General features: G+C 60.0%; 1 protein-coding gene across 1 annotated transcript in view; it reads right to left on the bottom strand.

The window, feature by feature from the left end:
* The window catches only part of Atp11a (ATPase phospholipid transporting 11A), a 68,028-nt gene extending 47,574 nt beyond the window's left edge, over nucleotides 1-20,454 (bottom strand). The window contains 3 exon segments of the mRNA XM_078015959.1: nucleotides 4,445-4,534; nucleotides 8,300-8,422; nucleotides 20,338-20,454. Coding sequence (XP_077872085.1) covers nucleotides 4,445-4,534; nucleotides 8,300-8,422; nucleotides 20,338-20,439 — 315 coding nt within the window. The 5' untranslated portion in view covers nucleotides 20,440-20,454.
* Nucleotides 20,455-22,500: the final 2,046 nt, after the last annotated feature.

Here is a 22,500-nt window from a genome sequence, read left to right as displayed (position 1 = left end):
ACCACCTCCACCACCACCTCCACTTCCACCACCACCTCCACTTCCACCTCCACCACCACCTCCACTTCCACCACCACCTCCACCACCACTACCTCCTCCACCTCCACTTCCACCTCCACCACCACCTCCACCTCCACCTCCCTCCACCTCCACCTCCACCCCCACCTCCACTTCCACCTCCACCACCACCACCACCACCACTACCTCCACCACCACCACCACCACCACCACCTCTACTTCCACCACCACCACCACCACCACCACCACCACCTCTACTTCCACCACCACCACCACCTCCACCATCACCACCTCCACACCACCCCTACAAGTATCTCCACTACTACTTCCACACCGGAACTACTATCTCCATCACCACCACCAGCATCTCCATTACTACCTCCACCACTAGAATCACTCTCTTCCACACCACCACCACCTCCACCTCCACACGACTGCCACCAGTATCTCTACTACCACCTCCACCATTAGAACCACTATCTCCTCCACCACCCCCACCTCCTCCACCTCCACACCACCCTCACCAGCATCTCCACTACCACCTCCACCACTAGAACCACCATCTCCTCCACCTCCACCACCACCAGCATCTCTACTACCACCTCCACCATTAGAACGACTATCTCCTCCACCTCCACCACCATCACCACCACCACTAGAACCACCATCTCCCTCACCACCCCACCACCACCTCCACCTCTACACCACCCTCACCAGCATCTCCACTACCACCTCCACCACTAGAACCACCATCTCCTCCACCACCACCATCACTACCTCTATCTCCACACCACCCCCACCAGCATCTCCACTACCACCTCCACCACTAGAACCACCATCTCCTCCACCACCACCATCACCACCTCTATCTCCACACCACCCCCACCAGCATCTCCACTACCACCTCCACCACTAGAACCACCATCTTCTCCTCCACCACCACCACCATCACCACCACCTCCACCACTAGAACCACCATCTCCTCCACCACCACCATCACTACCTCTATCTCCCACACCACCCCACCAGCATCTCCACTACCACCTCCACCACTAGAACCACCATCTTCTCCTCCACCACCACCACCATCACCACCACCACCACCACTAGAACCACCATCTCCCTCACCACTCCCCTACCACCTCCACCTCCACACCACCCCACCAGCATCTCCACTACCACCTTCACCACTAGAACCACTATCTTCTCCTCCACCACCACCACCATCACCACCACCACCACCACTAGAACCACCATCTCTCTCACCACTCCCCTACCACCTCCACCTCCACACCACCCCCACCAGCATCTCCACTACCACCTTCACCACTAGTAACCACTATCTTCTCCTCCACCACCACCACCATCACCACCACCACCACCACTAGAACCACCATCTCCTCACCACTCCCCTACCACCTCCACCTCCACACCACCCCACCAGCATCTCCACTACCACCTTCACCACTAGAACCACCATCTCCTCCACCACCGCCATCACCACCACCACCACCACTAGAACCACCATCTCCCTCACCACCCCCACCACCACTCCACACCTCCACACCACTCTCACCAGCATCTCCACTACCACCTCTACCACTAGAACCACCATCTCCCTCACCACCCCCCACCATCTCCACCTCTACACCACCCTCACCAGCATCTCCACTATCACCTCCACCACTAGAACCACCATCTCCTCCACCACCGCCATCACCACCACCACCACCACTAGAACCACCCATCTCCCTCACCACCCCCGACCATCTCCACCTCTACACCACCTCACCAGCATCTCCACTACCACCTCCACCACTAGAACCACTATCTCCTCCACCACCGCCATCACCACCACCACCACCACTAGAACCACCATCTCCCTCACCACCCCCGACCATCTCCACCTCTACACCACCCCTCACCAGCATCTCCACTACCACCTCCACCACTAGAACCACTATCTTCTCCTCCACCACACCACCATCACCACCACCACCACCACTAGAACCACCATCTCCCTCACCACCCCGACCATCTCCACCTCTACACCACCCTCACCAGCATCTCCACTACCACCTCTACCACTAGAACCACCATCTCCTCCACCACCGCCATCACCACCACCACCACCACTAGAACCACCATCTCCCTCACCACTCCCCTACCACCTCCACCTCCACACCACCCCCACCAGCATCTCCACTACCACCTTCACCACTAGAACCACTATCTCTCCTCCACCACCACCACCATCACCACCACCACCACCACTAGAACCACCATCTCCCTCACCACCCCCGACCATCTCCACCTCTACACCACCCTCACCAGCATCTCCACTACCACCTCTACCACTAGAACCACCATCTCCTCCACCACCGCCATCACCACCACCACCACCACTAGAACCACCATCTCCCTCACCACTCCCCTACCACCTCCACCTCCACACCACCCCCACCAGCATCTCCACTACCACCTTCACCACTAGAACCACTATCTCCTCCACCACCATCACCACCACCACCACCACTAGAACCACCATCTCCCTCACCACTCCCCTACCACCTCCACACCACCCCACCAGCATCTCCACTACCACCTCCACCACTAGAACCACTATCTCCTCCACCACCACCATCTCCACCTCTATCTCCACACCACCCCACCAGCATCTCCACTACCACCTCCACCACTAGAACCACTATCTCCTCCACCACCATCACCACCACCACCACCACTAGAACCACCATCTCCCTCACCACCCCACCACCACCTCCACCTCCACACCACCCCCACCAGCATCTCCACTACCACCTCCACCACTAGAACCACTATCTCCTCCACCACCACCATCTCCACCTCTATCTCCACACCACCCCTACCAGCATCTCCACTATCACCTCCACCACTAAAACCACCATCTCCTCCTCCACCACCACCACCTCCACACCACCCCCACCAGAATCTCCATTACCACCTCCACCACTAGAACCACCATCTCCCTCACCACCCCACCACCACCTCCACCTCCACACCACTCTCACCAGCATCTCCACTACCACCTCCACCACTAGAACCACTATCTCCTCCACCACCACCATCTCCACCTCTATCTCCACACCACCCCCACCAGCATCTCCACTATCACCTCCACCACTAGAACCACCATCTCCTCCTCCACCACCACCACCTCCACACCACCCCCACCAGAATCTCCATTACCACCTCCACCACTAGAACCACCATCTTCACCACTAACCCCTCCACAGAACCACCATTTCCACCTCCACCATCAGAACCAACATCTCCACCACCACCACCTCCACCCCCACACCACCCCCATCAGCATCTCCACTAGTCTCCCTGAACCATCTCTACCACCACCACCCCCAAACACCTAGACCATTTCTATCTCTAAATCTCCCCCATCAGCATCAGCACCACCATCTCCCAACTACCTCCACCATCTCCACCTCCATCACCAGAACCACCATCCCTACCACTCCACATCCAGCTCCACCACCTATACCCCCACCCCACCGTCACCTTTATTTCCCAACCCCCTCATTGGCTTCTACCTACTTAAAGCACTTTGTGGAGCTCACTTTACCCTCCAATAGAGGAGCACTGGGTAAGAGGCACGTGGCCTGTTCTGCTGGCTTTCACAGATCACAGTCATTTTGTGAAGGGGTGTGCTGAAGGAAGCCATGTGTGGTAAGTGGCAGAGACCCAAATCTGGTGCATGCTCATCTGAAACACTGCCTCTGGGGTCACGCTTCCATTGCGTTACTTGGGCAATTCAATGCGAGGGAAACTGAAAACCACTGGCTGGTATTCTGTATGACAGAGAAGCTGGACGGGGTTCTTGACAGACGTCTGCTCCCCAGTTCATGCCCCAGCCATGCTTCTCCCTGTCTCGTCTCTTAGTCTCTTCCTGTTTCTTTTATTTTGGTTCTGGGGATTAAACCCAGGGGTGTGAGCTACATCCCCAGCTCTTTTTATTTTTTTACTTTGAGACAGGGTCTTGCTAAGTTACTGAGGCTGGCCTCAAACTTGCCATCCTCCTGCATCAGTCTCCAGAGTTGCTGATGTCAGGTGTGTGCCACTGTGCCCAGCTGTTTTTTTTGTCTCACTGTGTAACTTCTTTGGATTTTCTCTGAAGTACCACACATGCAAAAAGAGAATGAGCGGGGTAACGTGGCTGGGCTGCGTCCCCCCTGGGTTCCAGGAGAAAGGTGCAGGACAGTCAGCTTTGACACATAGTGGTCCCAAGTGTTTTAGCTGAGAAGGGTCTCAGAGAACCGAGTGAGCGAGCATCCTGTCCTTGCTCTTTATTAGAAGCCACAGGTCGATTACTCACGAACAAAACATCATCTATCTAATTTACATTTGATGAGACAGTAAACAAGATGGGCCTTACCTGTACCAGAAATATGATGAGAAAGTAAAAGTTGGCTATTCTTCTGAATTGTTCAAATAAGTTCTTGGGTATGAAGTTCCAAAACGTGTACTGTGTGAAAGAAAAGCAACACTAGGCGTCGGGACGGTTGTGCCATGTCACTCCCACCACACAATAAGCAGCCCAGATTCAAAGTGCAAAACATTCAGTTTGGACAAAAAACTCATAATTCAAAATCTGGTGGAGTTGTTCACCATTTATTAACTTGTTGACCCAAGAAGCTGCTAAAACAGGATGTGCTCTCCAACCTGCCCCGCACCTGCCCCGCGTTGCTGCCTGATTCCAGGGAATGCGGAATCAGGCAGCAATGCGGGGCAGGTTTGGAGAGCACATCCTGCAATCTGAACTGCAGACCTGTTGGAGAGCGGTTCTACGTGAAGACTCTCTCGGATGCCCGTGGGCCACTCTCCCACAGCCTCCCTTCCCTTGCTGCCTCCTGCACGCTGACCCAGCTGTGTGACCCAGGCTGGTGGTGGCAGGTGCACATGGCAGGGGGCCACGTCCATGAGGGCAGGTGAGGGCCCGTCCCTTCTTGGCAGGCATGGGGACCAGCAGATGGTTCCTGCCTCTGGTTTGCTCCGACTGTTCACTCAGCTCTTGTGCTGAGAGCAGTACCTCAGATGCAGCAAACCTACAACAAGCACTGGGCTTGGGAACTTCCAAACTCGTATCTCCCCTGACTGCAAGCGGAGTCAGACCAGGCAATTGAAAGGCCTGCACATCCTGGCTCACAGGGTCTTCAGGCGCTCTGCTCCCACCCTCAGCTGAGAGCGCAGTGCGGCCTCTGGAGCAGGGCCTCTTCCTGCCTCCAGCTGCAGCCAGCAAGCCGGCTCTGGCCATGTGACTGGCCGGCAGTACGGCTGACGGTGCACCACCTGCTTCTCCTGCAGTCATGCGGCAAGGAGATCAACTAAGGAACTCTGCCCCGCACCAGCCAGAATGGACGCGAAACACCCGGAACTGGCCTAAGTCTCAGCTGCTCTTGACCTGAAATGGATCCTGTCCCAGTGCCCACATGGCTGTCCCCAGAGGGCTCTGAGGCCTGAACCCTGGTCCACCAGGAGGGTGACCGACTCACGCAGAATGGAGACTTCTTTCATCTATGATTGGGAATGGGGACGTAAAGGGCAGAAAGCCCCGTGGCTGGACGTGGCTGTGGGAGCTGCGGATCACCGTGAAGCCCTGGAGGGCAGGCGCAGCAGAGGGCCTCGGGCTCTGCTGCCAAGCCTGAGTGTCTTCACGAGTACTTTGGGAGTAAGAAGTAACAGTGGCCTATTCTATTCTGCAGGCACCAGCAGAATTAAGTCATCACCCTTGTTGAGAATGCTCCACGGCCTGGGAAGAGTCATTTTAGAGCTTAAACGACAGGACAGACGTGGAAGTCACTTATGCAAATACAAGTCACCGAAACATCCCTGTGTCTACCAACGGACAGAGGTACCAATGGGCAGAGGTGCCCCTGCTTTCCAGTAATGCAAAGTGGCTCAGCGTTCCTCAAGGCCAGGGATGGCAGTGCAGATGCAGCACTTGAACTCTGCAGCCTCCTGAGGGCCAAGCAGGGAATGCCAGGGTCTTGTGGCCTGAGGTGGACTGGGGCTCGAGGTGGCTGTCACTCTCCCGAGTGCCGGTCTCCCGGGGGTGCTGAGGCAGGACAGGCGGGGCCATGACGGCGGCTGTTTGTTCTTTCCTCTTCTGCCAACGTGTTCCCCAAAGGAACAGAACCCGGACGCACCACGGGGCAGTGCTTCCCCAGCCCCATCTACCAACAGCGAACCTGCCAAGTGCTGTGTGGGGCACTTGAAAAGTCCCAGCCAGAAGTTTGCTTTTATGTCGAAACAAAATGTTCTCCCAAGAAGATACAGAGACGTCGCCACCCACACTCTCCAAATCCAGACACTTGTGCCACAAAGTGAACAGCACCTTCCACATCCCGAGCTGTTACCCAAGAGGAGGCAATGACCACTGCTCAAGTGCTGCTCAAGAGTCCCCCTGGGTTCCAGGGAACCGATGCCGCCCAGCACCCCAGGGCACGCCCTCTGCGCCTTCCCTTCCCTCCTGGACCTGGTCACACAGGTGGCTGTGTGCACGCAGATTTCCCTTGAAACTTCCCGTCACCACCTTCGTGGCCCTGAGATCAGGGGCCCACCACCTCTTGTGAGGGTGAGGATGACTTGGTGGGCAGCTGCTGGCAAGCACGCCCAGCTGAGACAGAAGCTGCTCAGGCTCTTCCCGACGGGCCGTGGACCACTCTTGACAAGTGTGTTGACTTAATTCTGCTTGTTCCTGCCTGAGAGCTTCTGGGCATGAAGGGCCCTGGTCCCGAATCCCCACCCAGCCTGGGTGTGGTTTCCCTCCTCTAAACCCAGGCCTGGCCGCTCTGGCTGGGCAGGGAGGGGGTAGGGCGTAGGGCCTCTGGGCCAGAGGGCGGTGGGCACAGGAACATTTAAGAAGGAAAACACAGCAGAGTAGGCTAGCCCTGGCATACCAGAGCACCAAGGGGCAGGGGTGGGGGCCACTGCTAGGCAGGTGGACAACACAGCTTGGTTCTCCCAAATCCCAGGTGTGGGTCGCGAGGAGCTGGTGCTGGCAGCCCCCCGCAGCCTGCACAGAGCTTCCTGCCCTGAAGGACATGCTGGTGGCCGAGCTCTGTGCCTGGGGGAGAAGCCAGGCAGGGGAGCTGGTGGCCAGGGCCTGCGACACGTTCCACACAGGACGTGGCACTGACGGTGTGCGGCTCACAGTCTGCGCAGGGTCCCCACAAGTGCCACCAAGCTCTGCTTGGCACGCGTACTGCGGAGACACTGGTCTGAGGGGTTTAGATTGCGGGCCCCTGGGGGCTGGGGAAGAACACGTCAGTGTGGAAACCGTGCTCAGTGAGCGCTGGCAAGCGCGAGTCCTGAGCGAGGCCTGGTGTGCCTCGGCGGAGCCCTCGCAGCTCACTCCTGCGTCTGGTATCGTGTCTGTGACCACAGAGGATGTCATTTGGTTGGGATTTTGCTTTTGAGCACTGTATGCACCCCCGTCGTGTTTCTGGAGATTGCAGCTACTATGATTCCTTGACACTGCTGTTGCAGGTGGAATAAACCCACGGGAAGGGCTGCGAGGAGCTGGCCTTCCCTATCGTAAAGCATCGTTGACAAATGTGGGTGCCCACCCTGGATGTCACGTGGGCACCGAGCAGTCTGCGCAGGCTGACGCGTCAAGAAGTGGACAAAGCAGGTCTGGCTCTGGTCCCCAGGGCCTAACCTCGGCACACCACACGCATGCTGGCCCTGGGAGGCCGCCTCGGCCCTCTGCCTCTAGGTCAGAACCGTATTCTCTGCCTGCTCCGAATCCACCTTGCAGTTCATTTCCTGGAGGGAAAGACCCCCTCGGGCAGAGGTCCCTGTCCACACCTCTCTGCACACCAACACCTCATTGACGCACTCCTGCAGGACCCCAGCCCCACATTCCAGGGAGCCCTGGAGTGTGCTCCTTCCCAGGAAAACTACCGTGGTTTCTGCTCTACAATGGCAACTCTGGCCAAGGGTCTCTGGTGATGGCATGTGACCAGGTAGCACTCACAAGCCAAGTCCTAGACTTCAAACCCGCCTCTCCACCGTGACTAAAGAGAAGACAGCACTGGTCTCCTCGGGTCTAACGCACTTGGGGTGGCTGGAGGAAAGGAGGTAAAGGGCCTCTGTGAAGCCCCTGTCCCTTGTCCTTGCTGCCTGTAGGGTAGCACAGGGCAGCGCAGCGAGAGCAGCCGTGAGCTCGGAAAGCACCAAGCCTGCAGCCACGTCCCTGGTCAACTGTGGCCACGCGGGCCAGGGCTACCTTGGAGGAGACGATCCTGTTGTCAGGGTATCTCTGTGGAATGTAGGCTTCTGCTCCCGGAGGTGGCTCCTTGTGTCCCACGTAGATGGTCCTGCTATCCACCCAGTTCTCCTCTCCTGCACACTGTGGGCAGAAGAGAGGGTCCGTGAGCACCTGGGGATTGCCGCGCAAGTTCCTCCTGGGCCCATTCGCCTGAACCAAGAGGGTCCCACTGACCCAGAGGGCCGCAGGGAGGACCTGGCCCCACTCCAGCCTCAGCACTGCTCCCTGCCCCAGGATGAGGGCATCTGCTCCCCGGACAGTCCCCCAGGTGGCACCCAGGGTGCTCCCCGCGTGGCTGTGGGTGGAGAAGGCATGGGCTGAGTTTATGAGGGAAGCTGACAGCAACATCTTAAGGTTTCAGGAAAGAAAGACACTTTCTAACAATCAGAACGCAAACCCTGACTCAGCCATCAGTGTCACTCGACGAGGCTTTCCTGGGAAGAGAGGACATGGGCCTGACCGAGGCCAGATGCTGAGCTCGACCCTCAGGGGCAGCAAGGAGCTCTGAGCTCATCCTTCACGCCCTGTCCAGCCCGACCACAGCCAGAAAGCAGTGGGGACCTCGGCCACCAGGGGTTCTGCAGCCCTCACTGCTGGGCGCTCCTCCTCTCCTGCAGGAACTTCCAGACAGCAACCTACGCTGGGCCCAGCCAGCCCCATCCCTGAGGGCACAGGCACTGCACCAGAGGTGGGCAGAGGCAGGAGCAAAACACAGGCCACACGCCCCGCCCGGGGACACCTCCATCCCAGGCCCGCACCCTCCCTCGCCTGGCCTTCCTCCCTGCAACTGGCCCTCCCACACCTGGCCTCGGACCCCAGGCCCTCCCACACCTGGCTGTCCTCCCTGCACCTGGCCCTCCCACCCCTGGCCTTCGTCCCCGAGCCCTCTGTACCTGGCCTTGGACCCCAGGCCCTCTTGCACCTGGCCCTCCCACGCCTGGCCGTCCTCCCTGCACCTGGCCCTCCCACCCCTGGCCGGGGTGCCTGTGCTGGCCTTCAGTCTTTCTTTCTCTAGGACCTGGCTTTGGGAATGTCCATGCTCCAACCCATGTGAGGGATGGAGACAGGAAACCTTCGTATGTCACTAAAGCCCGACGCTTAGAGCCAGCTGACGCCCAACCTCTGCCCTGCTTGGAACATGGCAGGTTGAAGCCTCGTCCTGTGGACTCAGGAGTGGACAGAAAAGGAGACACTTCCGAGAAGAGAAGGAGCAGCACAAACGCTGCACCCTGGGGACCTTTCCTCTGTCCTCGCTGGTGGTGGCTTGGCTCCAGGAGTGGCCGTGAACCTCGCACCATGACTCTGGGGCTCAAGGGTGCACCCCGGGAGCAGCCACCTCCTGCGGCCTCCAGCCAGGGACAGCCCACCGCCCCAGCAGGAGGCAAGTTGTCCGTGTTCATAAGCTGTGCAGTGGGTGCTTGCTGCTGAGTGTGTTAGAAGCCACTCAGCTGTGACTCCACTAGCGTGCCACCCAACTAGTGGAACACCAGCGACTGCAGCGGGGCTCACCAAACCCCCAACGTCCATCCACTGTCAGCCACACCCACATCAGACAGAAGTCAGCCCTGCGAAGGAAGCCACCGTGGACGGCCTCTGAGATGCAAACAGACGCAGTGCCCAGCAGTCCCCTCCCGGCTCCTCGTCCCCAGAGGAAGGACCCGAACGCTGGACGTTAGAGAAGTTACTTCACCAGGTTTCTCAGCTCAGCAGCGTGGCTGCAGCACAGAACTCAGAGATGAAGACAGAGGACGCCTGGTGAGGCCAGGAGCCCCCTAGAGGGTCCCACCCAGGGCCCTGGAGGGCAGACCACCCAAGTCACTGCTCTTCGCATGGCGCTCAGACTCCAGGACCGCTGAGCAGGACGCTGGAAAGGAGGGAACGGGAGGGGCTCCTGGGGGCTCAGCACCTCGGGGGGCTGGGCTGTCCTCTGCTGTGCCCTCAGGAGCTGCACTGGACTAGTGGGGGAGTGACCAGGTGGGCCTCCTCATAGGGACAGCAGTGACAGTGATCTTGTGAGCTCAGGGTGACTTCCTCAACATAGCCAATCTGGGGCCTAGAGGTGCCAGCTGACCCGGCCACAGTAGGCCAGGGATGCAGCCCAAGTCGTGCTGCACAGAGGAGCTTTTGCATTCCAGGGGAAGATGTGGGCAGCCAAGCATGGAGCCACCAGCCTTGGTGTCTGGCTGTGTCCTGCTCGGCAAGGTGGCTCGCACCAACAGTTTCATTGCAACAGGGGCTCAAGCTGGGCACCAGACTGTCTGTGTCAATACCAAGGGTCCTGAAGAGGAGGGTCAGCCCGGCTGTGCACACCACTGTAAGGCAGCCATGCAGCACGTGCCCCGAGGGCGGCCAGCTCCTCACCAGCTCCACTGTGGGCGGTTCTGAGACAAGACCAGTCCACCAACTGAAACACCTGAGCTGCTCCCAGAGGGGCCAGGGGGCCAGGGAAACGCCACATTCATGGCAGCCACAGCCAGCGCCCCCATGAGCTCCACCAACCAGGCCCGAGGAAAGGGGGCACATTCGCCCGTGGCACCCACCGCCTTGGCAGGAGGCAAGCCTGAGCCAGGAGTGCAGAATGACATGTGGACTCCACACGGCAGGACGGGCAGAGCAGTGTGCTAATGGGTCCCCTCTGGTGCGATGGCGTGGCGCTCTCAGCCCCCGCTGGCCCTCCATCCAGCAGATCCGCAGTGCACTCCAGGACGCATTCAATATTAACTCCCACTGTTCCGAGCTGCGGAGGCTAGGAGCTACTGCTCCCCTACAGACTGTGTGAACAGCTCGCTCGCTTTAAACAGAACCTGGTGTCACTTCCCTTTGACAGAGAGTAATGCCAAGCCAAGAAGTACCACCCAGAAGGCCTGGGTCACACACAAAAACATCCCCAACAACTGACCAGCAAAACTGCCCAGCTCAGCACAAACATGCTTTTCTAATTAGTGAGAGTACCCGGCCAGGCTGGCCACGCAAGCTTGCTCACAATCACTAATTAATAAAGAACTGAAAGAAACAGATCAATAATTCCCAGTGGACGGCGAAGCGATGGGTCAGAGAACTTTGCCCTGATGGAGAATGTGAAGGATGGGGACTCGCTGGCAGTAGAGTGGAGCAGGGACTGGTTCAATGGCAGGCGGGTGTCCTGGGACCCACAGACCTGGCACCAGTCACCTGTAAGCAAGCAAAGACACCTAGCAAGATGACAGTGGCCACTGATGCAGAGCTTGTAGGGCCAGCCAGCATTCTGGAAACCTGCGGGACAGCGGGAGGACAGGGCGCCAGCATCCCTGAGGCTCTGGAAACCTGCGGGACAGCGGGAGGAGTGCCCTAGGCCTGCCAGCGGCCGGCAATGAGCTCCTCCCGTCTAGGGTGCGCTGCGGCCAGCAGCCCTGGCTTCCTGGGCTCCGCCAAGGCCTGTGATCTCCCTTCTCCACTGATGTTGAGAGACAGCGCCTCTCAGGAGCTGTGGGACACGCGTGGTTCTCACGGGTCGGCAGGGCTGGTGTGGGACAGTGGGGTCTACAGCAGGCTCGGTGCTCAGGGCGCCCTTTCCTCTTGTGTGTCTAGGGACGCCCCATCTTAAGTCATGTGGGTAGCTTGCTATTCCTTTCCTACTGTCCACTGCCTAAATTTTTAAAAGAGAAGGAAGTCAAAACTTTCAAATGATTTTAAAATCTGTACTTTAAATTTATGCCTATATAAAATTCATCTGGTCCAAATATGGCAGAGGTCTTCCCATTGGTGAAATCCGGTGGCTTGTTTCTGTTTCGTGGGAGCGAATCATTTCACAGCCCCCCCCACCCAGGAGTGGGCATGTTTGGAGAAGTGGGTACAGCCCTAGTGATCAGGGACCATGACCTCAACCCACACGGCGATGGACTGGGCATCTATGGCCAGCTGATGTGATGACTGCCTGTTTGGGCCCCAGCTTCCTGCTGGGACCAGCCAGGGGGCATAGACACACCCCAGACCATCACTTGCTTTTTTTGCTCTTGCTTCTGTATCATCACCAACTTAGACTCCACCGCTCACAGAGGCTGTCTTTACTGCCTGTCAGTCTGACCCGCCAAATCCAGCAACTGCGTGCGCATGAAGCACTCTGATGTCACAGATGGTGACACGTCCTCTGTTCAGAGCAAGCCACAAGTGATTAAGGCAGTTATGGTTCACAAACCCTCAAGGCCAAGGGCAGGTGACGCCATGTGGACGTCGGACTCTTGCTGCCGAGGCCTGCCCAGGCAGCAGCTGAGGCTGTGGCCTGCAGCCCGACTGGGAAAGGAGGCAGGGAGCCCCCACCTCACCAGAAGGGGGGCAGGAGAAGCTCCTCGTGCCACCTCCCAGGGCAGGGAGGAGTGTTCCTGCAGGGTCTCAGGACTGTCCACTGAAACTCAGGGGCCACTGGTCCAGTCTGCCGGGGTCCCCCAGGAGTCCAAGCAAGGTCCTTGGGGCTTCGTGATGGAGCTGTCCCTTACAGAAGCACTGCAGACACATGTCTGGCCAGAGCTGGTGCCTGCTGATACAGAAGCCACTCTCAGTGTCGAAAGACAACAGGAGAGACTGGCGGATGTGTCCCCAGCGGTCTGCGGATGGCCTTCAAGCACAGGCAGGGGAGCGCGAGGGGAAGGGCTCCCAGCGTTGGCTCCACAGGCAGGAAACTGGCAGAGCAGGGCCCCCGGCAGGGAAGGGGAGCAGGGCCGCCGGCAGGGAAGGGGAGCAGGGCCGCCGGCCGGAAGGGACAGGTGCATGCAGGGAGGCGATCGCAGGGTGTTCTTCCGGGGCGAGGGGATGGTTTAACGTCTACGTAACTGGTCGAGGCACTGGACTGTACTCCTGAAATGGTGGCTCTTCAGACAGGTAGCCACCTCGGCAGGTCAGGAGGGCTCTGCTCTGCACGATGCCCTGCCAACCTGGAGGCTTTGGCTCCAGGGCCTTGCTTTGCCAAGGCCACCTCCCCTTCCCACCTCCTCAGCAAAGAGACTTTCGCCATCAGGCAGGGTGTCTCCTCTCGGGGAAAGCTTTTTACAGGGAGTTTTGTCTGCAGTGCTGGGGACGAGCACAGGGCCCCCCAGGCCAGTGCTCTGACCAGCATTTCACAGTGGGTGAATTCAGTGTGTCCCTGGAGAGGCCTGAGGACACTCCCAAGGAAGGGAAGCAGGTGGTTCTGGGCTCGTCCTTCCTGTCCTGGAGGCCCACCAGTGCCCCTGAGCTCACCTGGGCAGTGGGAAGGACAAGAGGGCTCTAATCAAAACTGCCTCAGGGGTGGCTGCGTGGCCAAGTCACCAGCTTCCACAGTGGGTCGGCCTCTGCCAGCCTCAGCCGACGAGGATGGGGCCCTGCAGGCGACGTCAAGCAGAGCAAGGCTGAAAGCACAGAGGACCAAGTTTCCAGTCACCAGCTGAAAATCAATCTGAGCCAGGGGCAGTTGCCAAATGCAAGTTTTGAATTTCAGCTGAAACAAACAAGTGCACTAACTGAATTACACGCGGGGAGAGAACACAGCACCCGCAGCCCTGTCTGCAGGTCAGGGTTTGAGGTGGCAGTTATTTCCGGGGGCAGTTCTGAAATTCATGGGCACCTGGCGGCAGAGCTCTGGAAGGTCGGAGACAGCTCTCACTCGGGGTCCTAGAAGCAGCTGTCCCAGGCTCCTATTCCCACCCAGGTCACAGGCACTGGGCACTCCGTCTTCCTGAGGCACAGGCAGCACCCAGGATCCCTCCGCCTCCTGTCTGCATGAGGCAGCCTTCACTCTTGAGTTGAAGGACCCATGGGCCACAAGTGACCCACGCCCAACTGGAAACATCCATGTTCCACTCCTATGAGGCCCCAAGCCTCCTTCCTGTGGCTCTGCCCACCTCGCCAGTGCCTAAGGCACATCTGGACTCAGGCAGGCCCAGGCCAGCCGTGCCCAGGTGAAGCAGGAACCTGACCACACCTGCCCCAGTTCCTGGCTGGTCTGCCCTCGACCGCCACAGGGCTTCCCTTCCCACAAACCTTGGATATCTGCAAGGATCTTGTTGTCATTTTTCGGCCATGAACATATTTTTAATCTCAAAATCACTCAGATCAGGAGAGCACATTGCTATGTGGAAAGCGACACTCCCTGCCCTACGTCATGATCTACCAGATCCAGAGCCGTATGAAATATTCACAACGACTCTGCTTGCCTTGTTGTGACGGTGCACAGTGACAGGAGCAGGTGTGTGTCCCTAGGGTCCAGGCGGCGGACACAGCCGGACAGCAGGAAGGGCCAGCGATGGAGGGCCAGCGAGAGTACCCACTGCCAAGCAGCAAGCACGCTTTGGGCCCAGAACAAGCATTGCAGGTGGATCCCCGTCGGATGTGCAGTCGGAGCACAGGAACTGCTGGTGTCACCGGATTCTCTGACGTGTCTGCAGGAGCCGAAGCTGCCAGGGCTCCACAGCTCTAGTCCACCACCACAGGGGAAGGGACAGCAGGGAGCACACCTTGGCCCAGTTTCCACCGGGTGGCTTTGAGTGACTTCAGAGAGAGCACCAGGTGCCTGGTCACCGCACCTGCAGAGGCGGGGATGGCACAGCCCAAGGCAAAAGGGCAGGTGACATACCCAGGACTGTGGCTTCCCGTCCAACAGAAGGCGAACACCCTCTGGCCACACGTCCACGTGCACAGCTTGTAACACAAACGTGACAGGACTTTGCACATGCCACGGAGGCGCCTCTCTCCCCGGGTCCAGGGGTCTGAGCTTCACTCTGCTGAGCCTGGCGCTGGCTGGCTGGGTGCCGTGAACACGGGCATCTGAGGCCAGGCTCCTCGCTCCAGCACCAGGAGAGAATCCTGTCTGACGCTGGCATGGCCAGTGCCTTTGGAGGGAGGCAATCTGGGGGCCACTGCCACTGCCACTCCTTCGGGTGGCTCCTACGTGCATGCCAGGGGTAGCTGCTGGCAAACCTGACTGTCCCCTGAGCCCCGTGGCCCAGCACAGTAGCCTTTGTGTCCCTTGGCCTGAAGATGGGGACAGGAGATCGGTGCTGGGGTGACCCATGCCTCGTGGCCAGCAGCATGTGGTCAATACATGCCTGGTAGGCATGGGTGGTGGTGCTGCTTGGAAGGGAAAGACCAGGTTGGAGGACCATGTCAGAGAAGGGTGAGAGCTGCCAACGCCCCTACCGGCCCACCTGCAGGGCCCACGGCAGGAACATGCCCCCTCACGGCACAGCTTACAGCACTTCCCGACTAAGTGCCAAACGCACCGAAGGACGGCAGAGCAGGTCCAGAGAGGGCGAGCCAGACACAGGCTGGCAGACACTGCTGGAGGCGGGAAGTTCAGTCCCATCGCAGGCGGGTGCCCATACCCCAAGCGCCAGCCCCAAGTTCCTCCTGAGCCAACACAGAGAGCCGTCACAGGAGCAGGGCACGAAAACCAAGTGACTGCCTCGCTCCTAAAGGCGAGTCACCCAGAGGAGCGGGCGACGTCTCAGACGGCGTGTCTCAGACAGCGTGTCCCACACGCGTGGCCTTTAAAAGGCTTGACTCCAACCCTTCCAAGCGCACAGTGTGCCAGCACCAAGCACGTGTCAGTGACGCAGAGCCTAGGCCCCGAGTCAGCGCCGACACACTGGACACCAACACTGTGACAGTCACTGTCAGCTGGCAGCGCTGGGACACGCCTGCCACCTGTGGGAATCCCAACCTGGGAGGACTTGGCCGGAGCCAGCACAGGGCCTCAACCCCTGTCACAGCTGAGCCCGTGCAGAGGGCACCGCAGCAGGCAGAGGCCGCCCTCCCCTTCACGCAGCGCCCTCCCAGGTGGGCTGGGATAACAGGGCCAAAGGCCATCCTGGGGGCAGGAATAAGAGGAAGCAGAGTGAGGAGGCCACAAGACGAGGGTGGACAGGAAGTACTCAAAGCAAACTTGAGAAATGGCCTGCAGAAGAAGGGAAAGAACCCACAGAGCCGGCCCAGCAGGGAGCGGCCACCCTGAAGACAGCACCACCGGGGGCAGAGGACACCCAGAGGGTGGGCCAGGCCTGGCCGACTGGGCCAGGCCTCCAGGTGGACAGAGGAGGAGCCGCGAAGCCCTCTTAGCTGTGTGCGCCCTGGACCTCCACGGCTTGATGCCCTGGTCCCCCACCCTGCTGTCAGCTGCTGTGGCCCAGGCCGATGTGTGCCCACATGTGGGTGGCTCTGCACTTTGCATTGGTGACTTGTAGTCCCAGCTCAACCAGTGTTCCTAAAGGATGCAGCAGAGCCTGAATCGACCCTCCACCCAGACAGGAGCAGTGTCACTCTGCAGGGCTTGGGCTGCGCCCCCACCTGCCCTCCATTCTACAAGATGAGGCACTGAGCCACACGCCCATCTGCCAAGCCCAGCGGGGACACAGCAGGGGGGATGCCCACTGGGTACCCCCAGAGGAGGGCCAGGCTCACAGACTGCCCCCCAGGATCCTGCTGCAGCACGCGAGGTGCAGCCTATGCTCCATCCTGACCCTGACGTGGGAGAGCACCCCTGATGAGTGCTGGCAGACCACGCGGTCTCTGCTCAGCTCCTGCTGGAGCCACCGGACGGGGCCCAGGACCCATGGCCGCGGGCTGAATGGTGGCTGACACAAGCACATCCCAAGGACACACAGCCCCACACCTGTGTCAGGGCTGATGGCCACTTGCTGGCGCGGGCTCCCTGGGCTCTGAACTCTGGGTTATGAAGGACGCAGGACCTGCAGTGTGGCTACACCTTAGAAGAGGAGGGAGCTAGTGGCCTCTCCTCAGAGCTGGTGGTGTGAGAGGACAGTGCAGGGGCAGGGAGCCTCGCAGGCCAGCAGAGAGGGGAACTCACCAGCAGGCCAGCTCTTGCCCCCCACCTCTCCCCACTGCTGTCCCTGGAGGTCAGGGCTCACTGGACCCTAGTCACATGCCACCCGTTCCCTCACCTGCTCACAGCACCACCACCCTCTGCCCACAAGCACCTGGGAGAGGAGCTGGCTTCCCGGTCACCACCAGATCCCCACTGCACGATGCTGGGCATGCAGGAAGCACCAGGAAGGCTCCCTGGGCCCTGGCCTCTGCGGGGCACAGCGGGGCTGCAGGAAGTGCCAGGCAGGGGTGTGCCATGGGGCAGCCTGAGAGTGCGCTGTTCTCCCCAGAAAACTCAGCACAAGAACTCCGGGTTCAGGGAGCTGAGGGAGCTGCAGCCGGTGAGGGACAGCACCTCCCTCGCCGGGTGGGCGGAGCTTCGGCCAGACTCACCTGCATTTGGAATTCCTGGCAGGACAGGAGAATGTGAAGGACACTGCCGTAACTCTTCATGCTGCCACTACACTGAATAATCTTTTGGCTACACTGAGGTTGACCTCCTGTCTCCAGTGTGGCTGCCAGGGCTTCTGGAGCCTGTGTGCCCACGGAGCCTGAGCGGGCTCTGCCACACAGGAAAGGCCCATGGCCCCTCATGTCATGCCAGGGCTGCCGTGGGGGCAGCCAGACTCTCAGGGCTCACGGCTGGGCTCCTCTGGACTCTCTTGGAGGGACTAGCTCACCGTAGTCACGTGCCCCTCCCCACTGGGTGGTCAACCTTGAAACACATGGGGACCCTGGAGAAGGCCTCCTTGCCTCAGCTGGGTCTCTGTGGAGTCATGTCACAGCCCATGTCCCCTCACTTCCTGAGGGATGCTCCCAAGCTCCCACAACCTCCCTGAACACGCACCTGCCTTGTCTGTCCCTACAGATCTGGGACTCCAGCCTTCAGTACAGATGAGGGCAGGGAGAGGCAATGTCCCCGAGATGGTCTGTCCATGCACAGGGAGGAGGGACCCACCTCCAGACAGAGTTCTGTCCCCAAATGTTCTGCCTGGGACATCACCAGAGCCTCTGCTGACCCCAGCCAGTACTGTGGCTATTCTGATCAGCACCTCTGCTGGACGCTGCCCTGTCAGAGGGAGATCTGAATGAGAGGGTCTCACACGTGCCACTGAGATGGCCTCCAGATGAGAGTTCCTCCTCCCTCTACAGAGATGGAAGACACAGCCATCTCCACTCACTTCCCCTCCTGGGCAGTGGACACGGCAGAACTGTAGCAGAGTGCCCCTGAACCCACATTCACAAACAATACTGCCCGCAGCACTCCTCTTGGGGACCAACACCAGAGGCCAGCCCACCAGGATGAAGGTCCTCTACAGCAGCTCAGCTCTGTGGCCAGAGGGCTGCTGACCTCCGCTTATCAACATCTGTGCAGTGTCTGAGCTCAGAGCCTCAGTCTGGCCGCCCAGCGACCTCGGTTCCCAGAGCAGGCTGGCATCTGCCGGCTCCAGGAGGACTGGGGTCCTTCTGGAATGACCCTGGTTTGTGGATGAGCGGGCCTGGGCTTCCCAAAGCCAGTGACACCCCGAAAACACACATTGTCTCCTCCTGTGCCTGAAGCTCTTGAGAACTCGGATGGTCCTCGTCCCTAGAGGCTCCTAGGAGTCTGTAAAGTCCCCGCCACTGGAGGAGCAGCAACAGGTGTGCCCAGGTCTGTTTCAGTCAGGGCTGCTAGCTCAGGGAGACAGAAACCACCCTCATGAAGGGGGGCTTTTACACTCCCTGCTCCCCAGGAGCAAGGACACAGCCACCAGGCAGGCCCAGAGGGGCATCTGGTGAGCAGAGCAGGGACGAGCCAGGTAAAAGCCTTCACCACAGCCTCCAGGAAGGAATGGTAGGCGGGCGGGCGGGTGGGCAGGTGCTGGCCTGGCTGCTCCGGGTCATTTCAGCAGAAGCACAGGCTGTTCCCAGGCATCTGGTACTGGCCCTAGTGGTTAGGGTAGGGTCACAGGACCCCACGGTGAGGGCACAGGAAAGACACTCGGACCAGCTGGTCACTATCTAGGAATCTGCTAACCTTGGGAGGACAGCCCTGAGCAACATCCACCATGACTAAACATCAGAGATGGGGAGAAAGTGTGGACGTCTAGCTGTGTTCCTTGGAGGACAGCGCCTGCAAACACCAGCTAAGCAGGACCTTGGTTGGGTTGGTCTGCGCCCACACCTGCTGGTCCACCAGACTCGGCCGACCATGGGCCCTTTTTCCCAGCTGAGGCAGGGAGCCTGGAGGCCACGCACAGGAAGCCAGGGGATGCAAGACCTGGGTGGCACCTGAGCTTAGCTGTCCCCATCTGGATGGTCTCACCAGGGGCTCTTTCCAGATCTCCAGACCCGGGGACATGGCTGCTGTGTCTCTTAGGACACCAGGCCTGGCTTCTGTTCTCACCACAGACATGCACAGGACGTTCTTGAAATATTGGTTCTGCTGCTGCCAAGTGCCATCTGCTGTTACAGGCATTAAATGGAGGAAGCCTTCCCACCAGGCTGGCGGGTGGCCCTCAGCTCCGCCACCCCCAGCTCCAGGTGGCACTCGGACCACACGTTGGACCCACCTGGGGAGGAGGCCAGCCTGCCACGGGGCCTGCCGTGGGCTCCAGAGGAAACATGCAGGAAGCAGGACAGGGCTGCAGGGTGGACAAGGCCTCCTCACAGAGTTGGTCGCACACCCCCAGCAGAGCCAGCCTTGGCCCAGGCGCGGGCAGAGAGCAGGTCTCGGGGAAGCCACCATCTCAGCCATGGCCTGGGCCACACTGCCCCTCAGCCGCCAGCCCTGCCAGCTCCATCACGCAGCGGGCACTGTAAACAGGCACGCTCAGCTTTGATGCCTCAGGTCCTACCACCTCAAGTTGAATTATTCCATGGAATTTGTCCTTGTGTAGAGCTGAGCCTAAAGGCCAGTACCTCACAGTGATGGAATTTTACTGGCAAGGACACAGGAATTGAGGTAAGAATGACCGACCACTCCAGCCATCTGGGCTTGTGTCACACCCCAAAGGTCCCATGGGAGGCCGCCCTGATCCTCAGAAAAGAAACTCCTGGGCAGGGCCTAGGGGTTAGCCGCAGCTGGCTCTGGACCCCTGGACAGACCGAGAGCCAGAGCCAGCTCTGGAACCCCTGCTGGGCAGCTCCCTGGGCATGCCTCCCCTCATGGAGGCGGAGCTGCTCACCACTCTTTTCCAGAGGGGGCCTCCCACACCAAGGCCAGTCTCAGAAGCTGCCCTTTGACTCCAATGACCACTTCCTGATTTCAGCCCATGCATGAGGACCATGCACAGAGGTCAGCATCCCACAGGCACTTCTGGACCTCACTGTGCCAAGAGCTCCAAGTGGGCATGACCAGCTGCCAACACCAGGAGGTTCTGCACCTGCTGCCCCTGAAGTGTGCACTTTAGAAATCCAGAGACAAGAGCGGGAGGAGGAAGGGAAGTAGGGGTAGGGGAGGGGGAGGAGGAGGATGGGGAGGGAGGGGGAGCAGGGGGAGAGGGGAGGGAGGGGAGGGGGAGGAGGAGGGGAGGGGGAGGAGGAGGGGAGGGGGAGGAAGGGGAGGGGGGAGGAAGGAGGGGGGAGGAGGGAGGGGGAGCAGGGGGAGGGGGAAAGGGGGAGGGGTGGGGAACACATGTGGAAATATTTTCACAGCCGGAGAAAAACTCCAGAGGGCAGGGTGCATCACCACTGCTAACCAATTCTGTAAATTTAAAAACAGGGAAAGGACAAGGCTTCAGGGCCTCCCACACGGTCATATTCTAGACTGATACTCTTTTTTAATGGAGAAAACCTCCTAGCAGGCCGTGATAGCTGCCCTGCCTTCCCATCCATGTTGGCAAACGTTGGCTCTGAAGAGCCACACAGGCTGCAGCCCCAACATCCCAGTCCCCTGCCTGGCTTGCAGCCCGCCTGGAGGACCTGAGAGCTGCTGCCCTGTGCGCTGGGTCAGCGCAACCTGAGCTGTGAGCACCCGCACTGCACCCTCAGCCCTGAGCTGTGAGCACCCCACGCTGCACCCTCAGCCCTGAGCTGTGAGCACCCCGCGCTGCACCCTGGTCCCTGAGCTGTGAGCACCCCACGCTGTGCCCTCAGCCCTGAGCTGTGAGCACCCCGCGCTGCACCCTCAGCCCTGAGCTGTGAGCACACCGCGCTGCGCCCTGGTCCCTGAGCTGTGAGCACCCCACGCTGTGCCCTGGTCCCTGAGCTGTGAGCACCCCACGCTGCGCCCGGGTCCCTGAGCTGTGAGCACCCCATGCTGCACCCTGGTCCCTGAGCTGTGAGCACCCCACGCTGCACCCTCAGCCCTGAGCTGTGAGCACCTGCACTGCACCCTGGTCCCTGAGCTGTGAGCACCCCATGCTGTGCCCTGGTCCCTGAGCTGTGAGCACCCACGCTGCACCCTCAGCCCTGAGCTGTGAGCACCCCACGCTGCGCCCTGGTCCCTGAGCTGTGAGCACCCCATGCTGCGCCCTGGTCCCTGAGCTGTGAGCACCCCACGCTGCACCCTCAGCCCTGAGCTGTGAGCACCTGCACTGCACCCTGGTCCCTGAGCTGTGAGCACCCCACGCTGCACCCTCAGCCCTGAGCTGTGAGCACCTGCACTGCACCCTGGTCCCTGAGCTGTGAGCACCCCACGCTGCACCCTCAGCCCTGAGCTGTGAGCACCTGCACTGCACCCTCAGCCCTGAGCTGTGAGCACCCCACGCTGCGCCCTGGTCCCTGAGCTGTGAGCACCCCATGCTGTGCCCTGGTCCCTGAGCTGTGAGCACCCCACGCTGCGCCCTGGTCCCTGAGCTGTGAGCACCCCACGCCGCGCCCTGGTCCCTGAGCTGTGAGCACCCCACGCTGCGCCCTGGTCCCTGACTGTGAGCACCCCACGCTGCACCCTCAGCCCTGAGCTGTGAGCACCCCACGCTGCACCCTCAGCCCTGAGCTGTGAGCACCTGCGCTGCACCCTGGTCCCTGAGCTGTGAGCACCCCACGCTGCACCCTCAGCCCTGAGCTGTGAGCACCTGCGCTGCACCCTGGTCCCTGAGCTGGGAGCACCTGCACTGCACCCTGGTCCCTGAGCTGTGAGCACCCCACGCTGCACCTTCAGCCCTGAGCTGTGAGCACCCCACACTGCGCCCTGGTCCCTGAGCTGTGAGCACCCCACGCTGCACCCTCAGCCCTGAGCTGTGAGCACCCCACGCTGCGCCCTGGTCCCTGAGCTGTGAGCACCCCACGCTGCACCCTGGTCCCTGAGCTGTGAGCACCCCACGCTGCACCCTGGTCCCTGAGCTGTGAGCACCCCACGCTGCGCCCTGGTCCCTGAGCTATGAGCACCTGTGCCTGTACCCCCTGGT

Source organism: Ictidomys tridecemlineatus, chromosome 6 (assembly GCF_052094955.1).
Source record: "Ictidomys tridecemlineatus isolate mIctTri1 chromosome 6, mIctTri1.hap1, whole genome shotgun sequence".
Lineage (NCBI taxonomy): Eukaryota > Metazoa > Chordata > Mammalia > Rodentia > Sciuridae > Ictidomys > Ictidomys tridecemlineatus.
The sequence above is the reverse complement of the archived record's forward strand: the minus strand, read 5'-3'. Positions and strand labels throughout refer to the sequence as shown.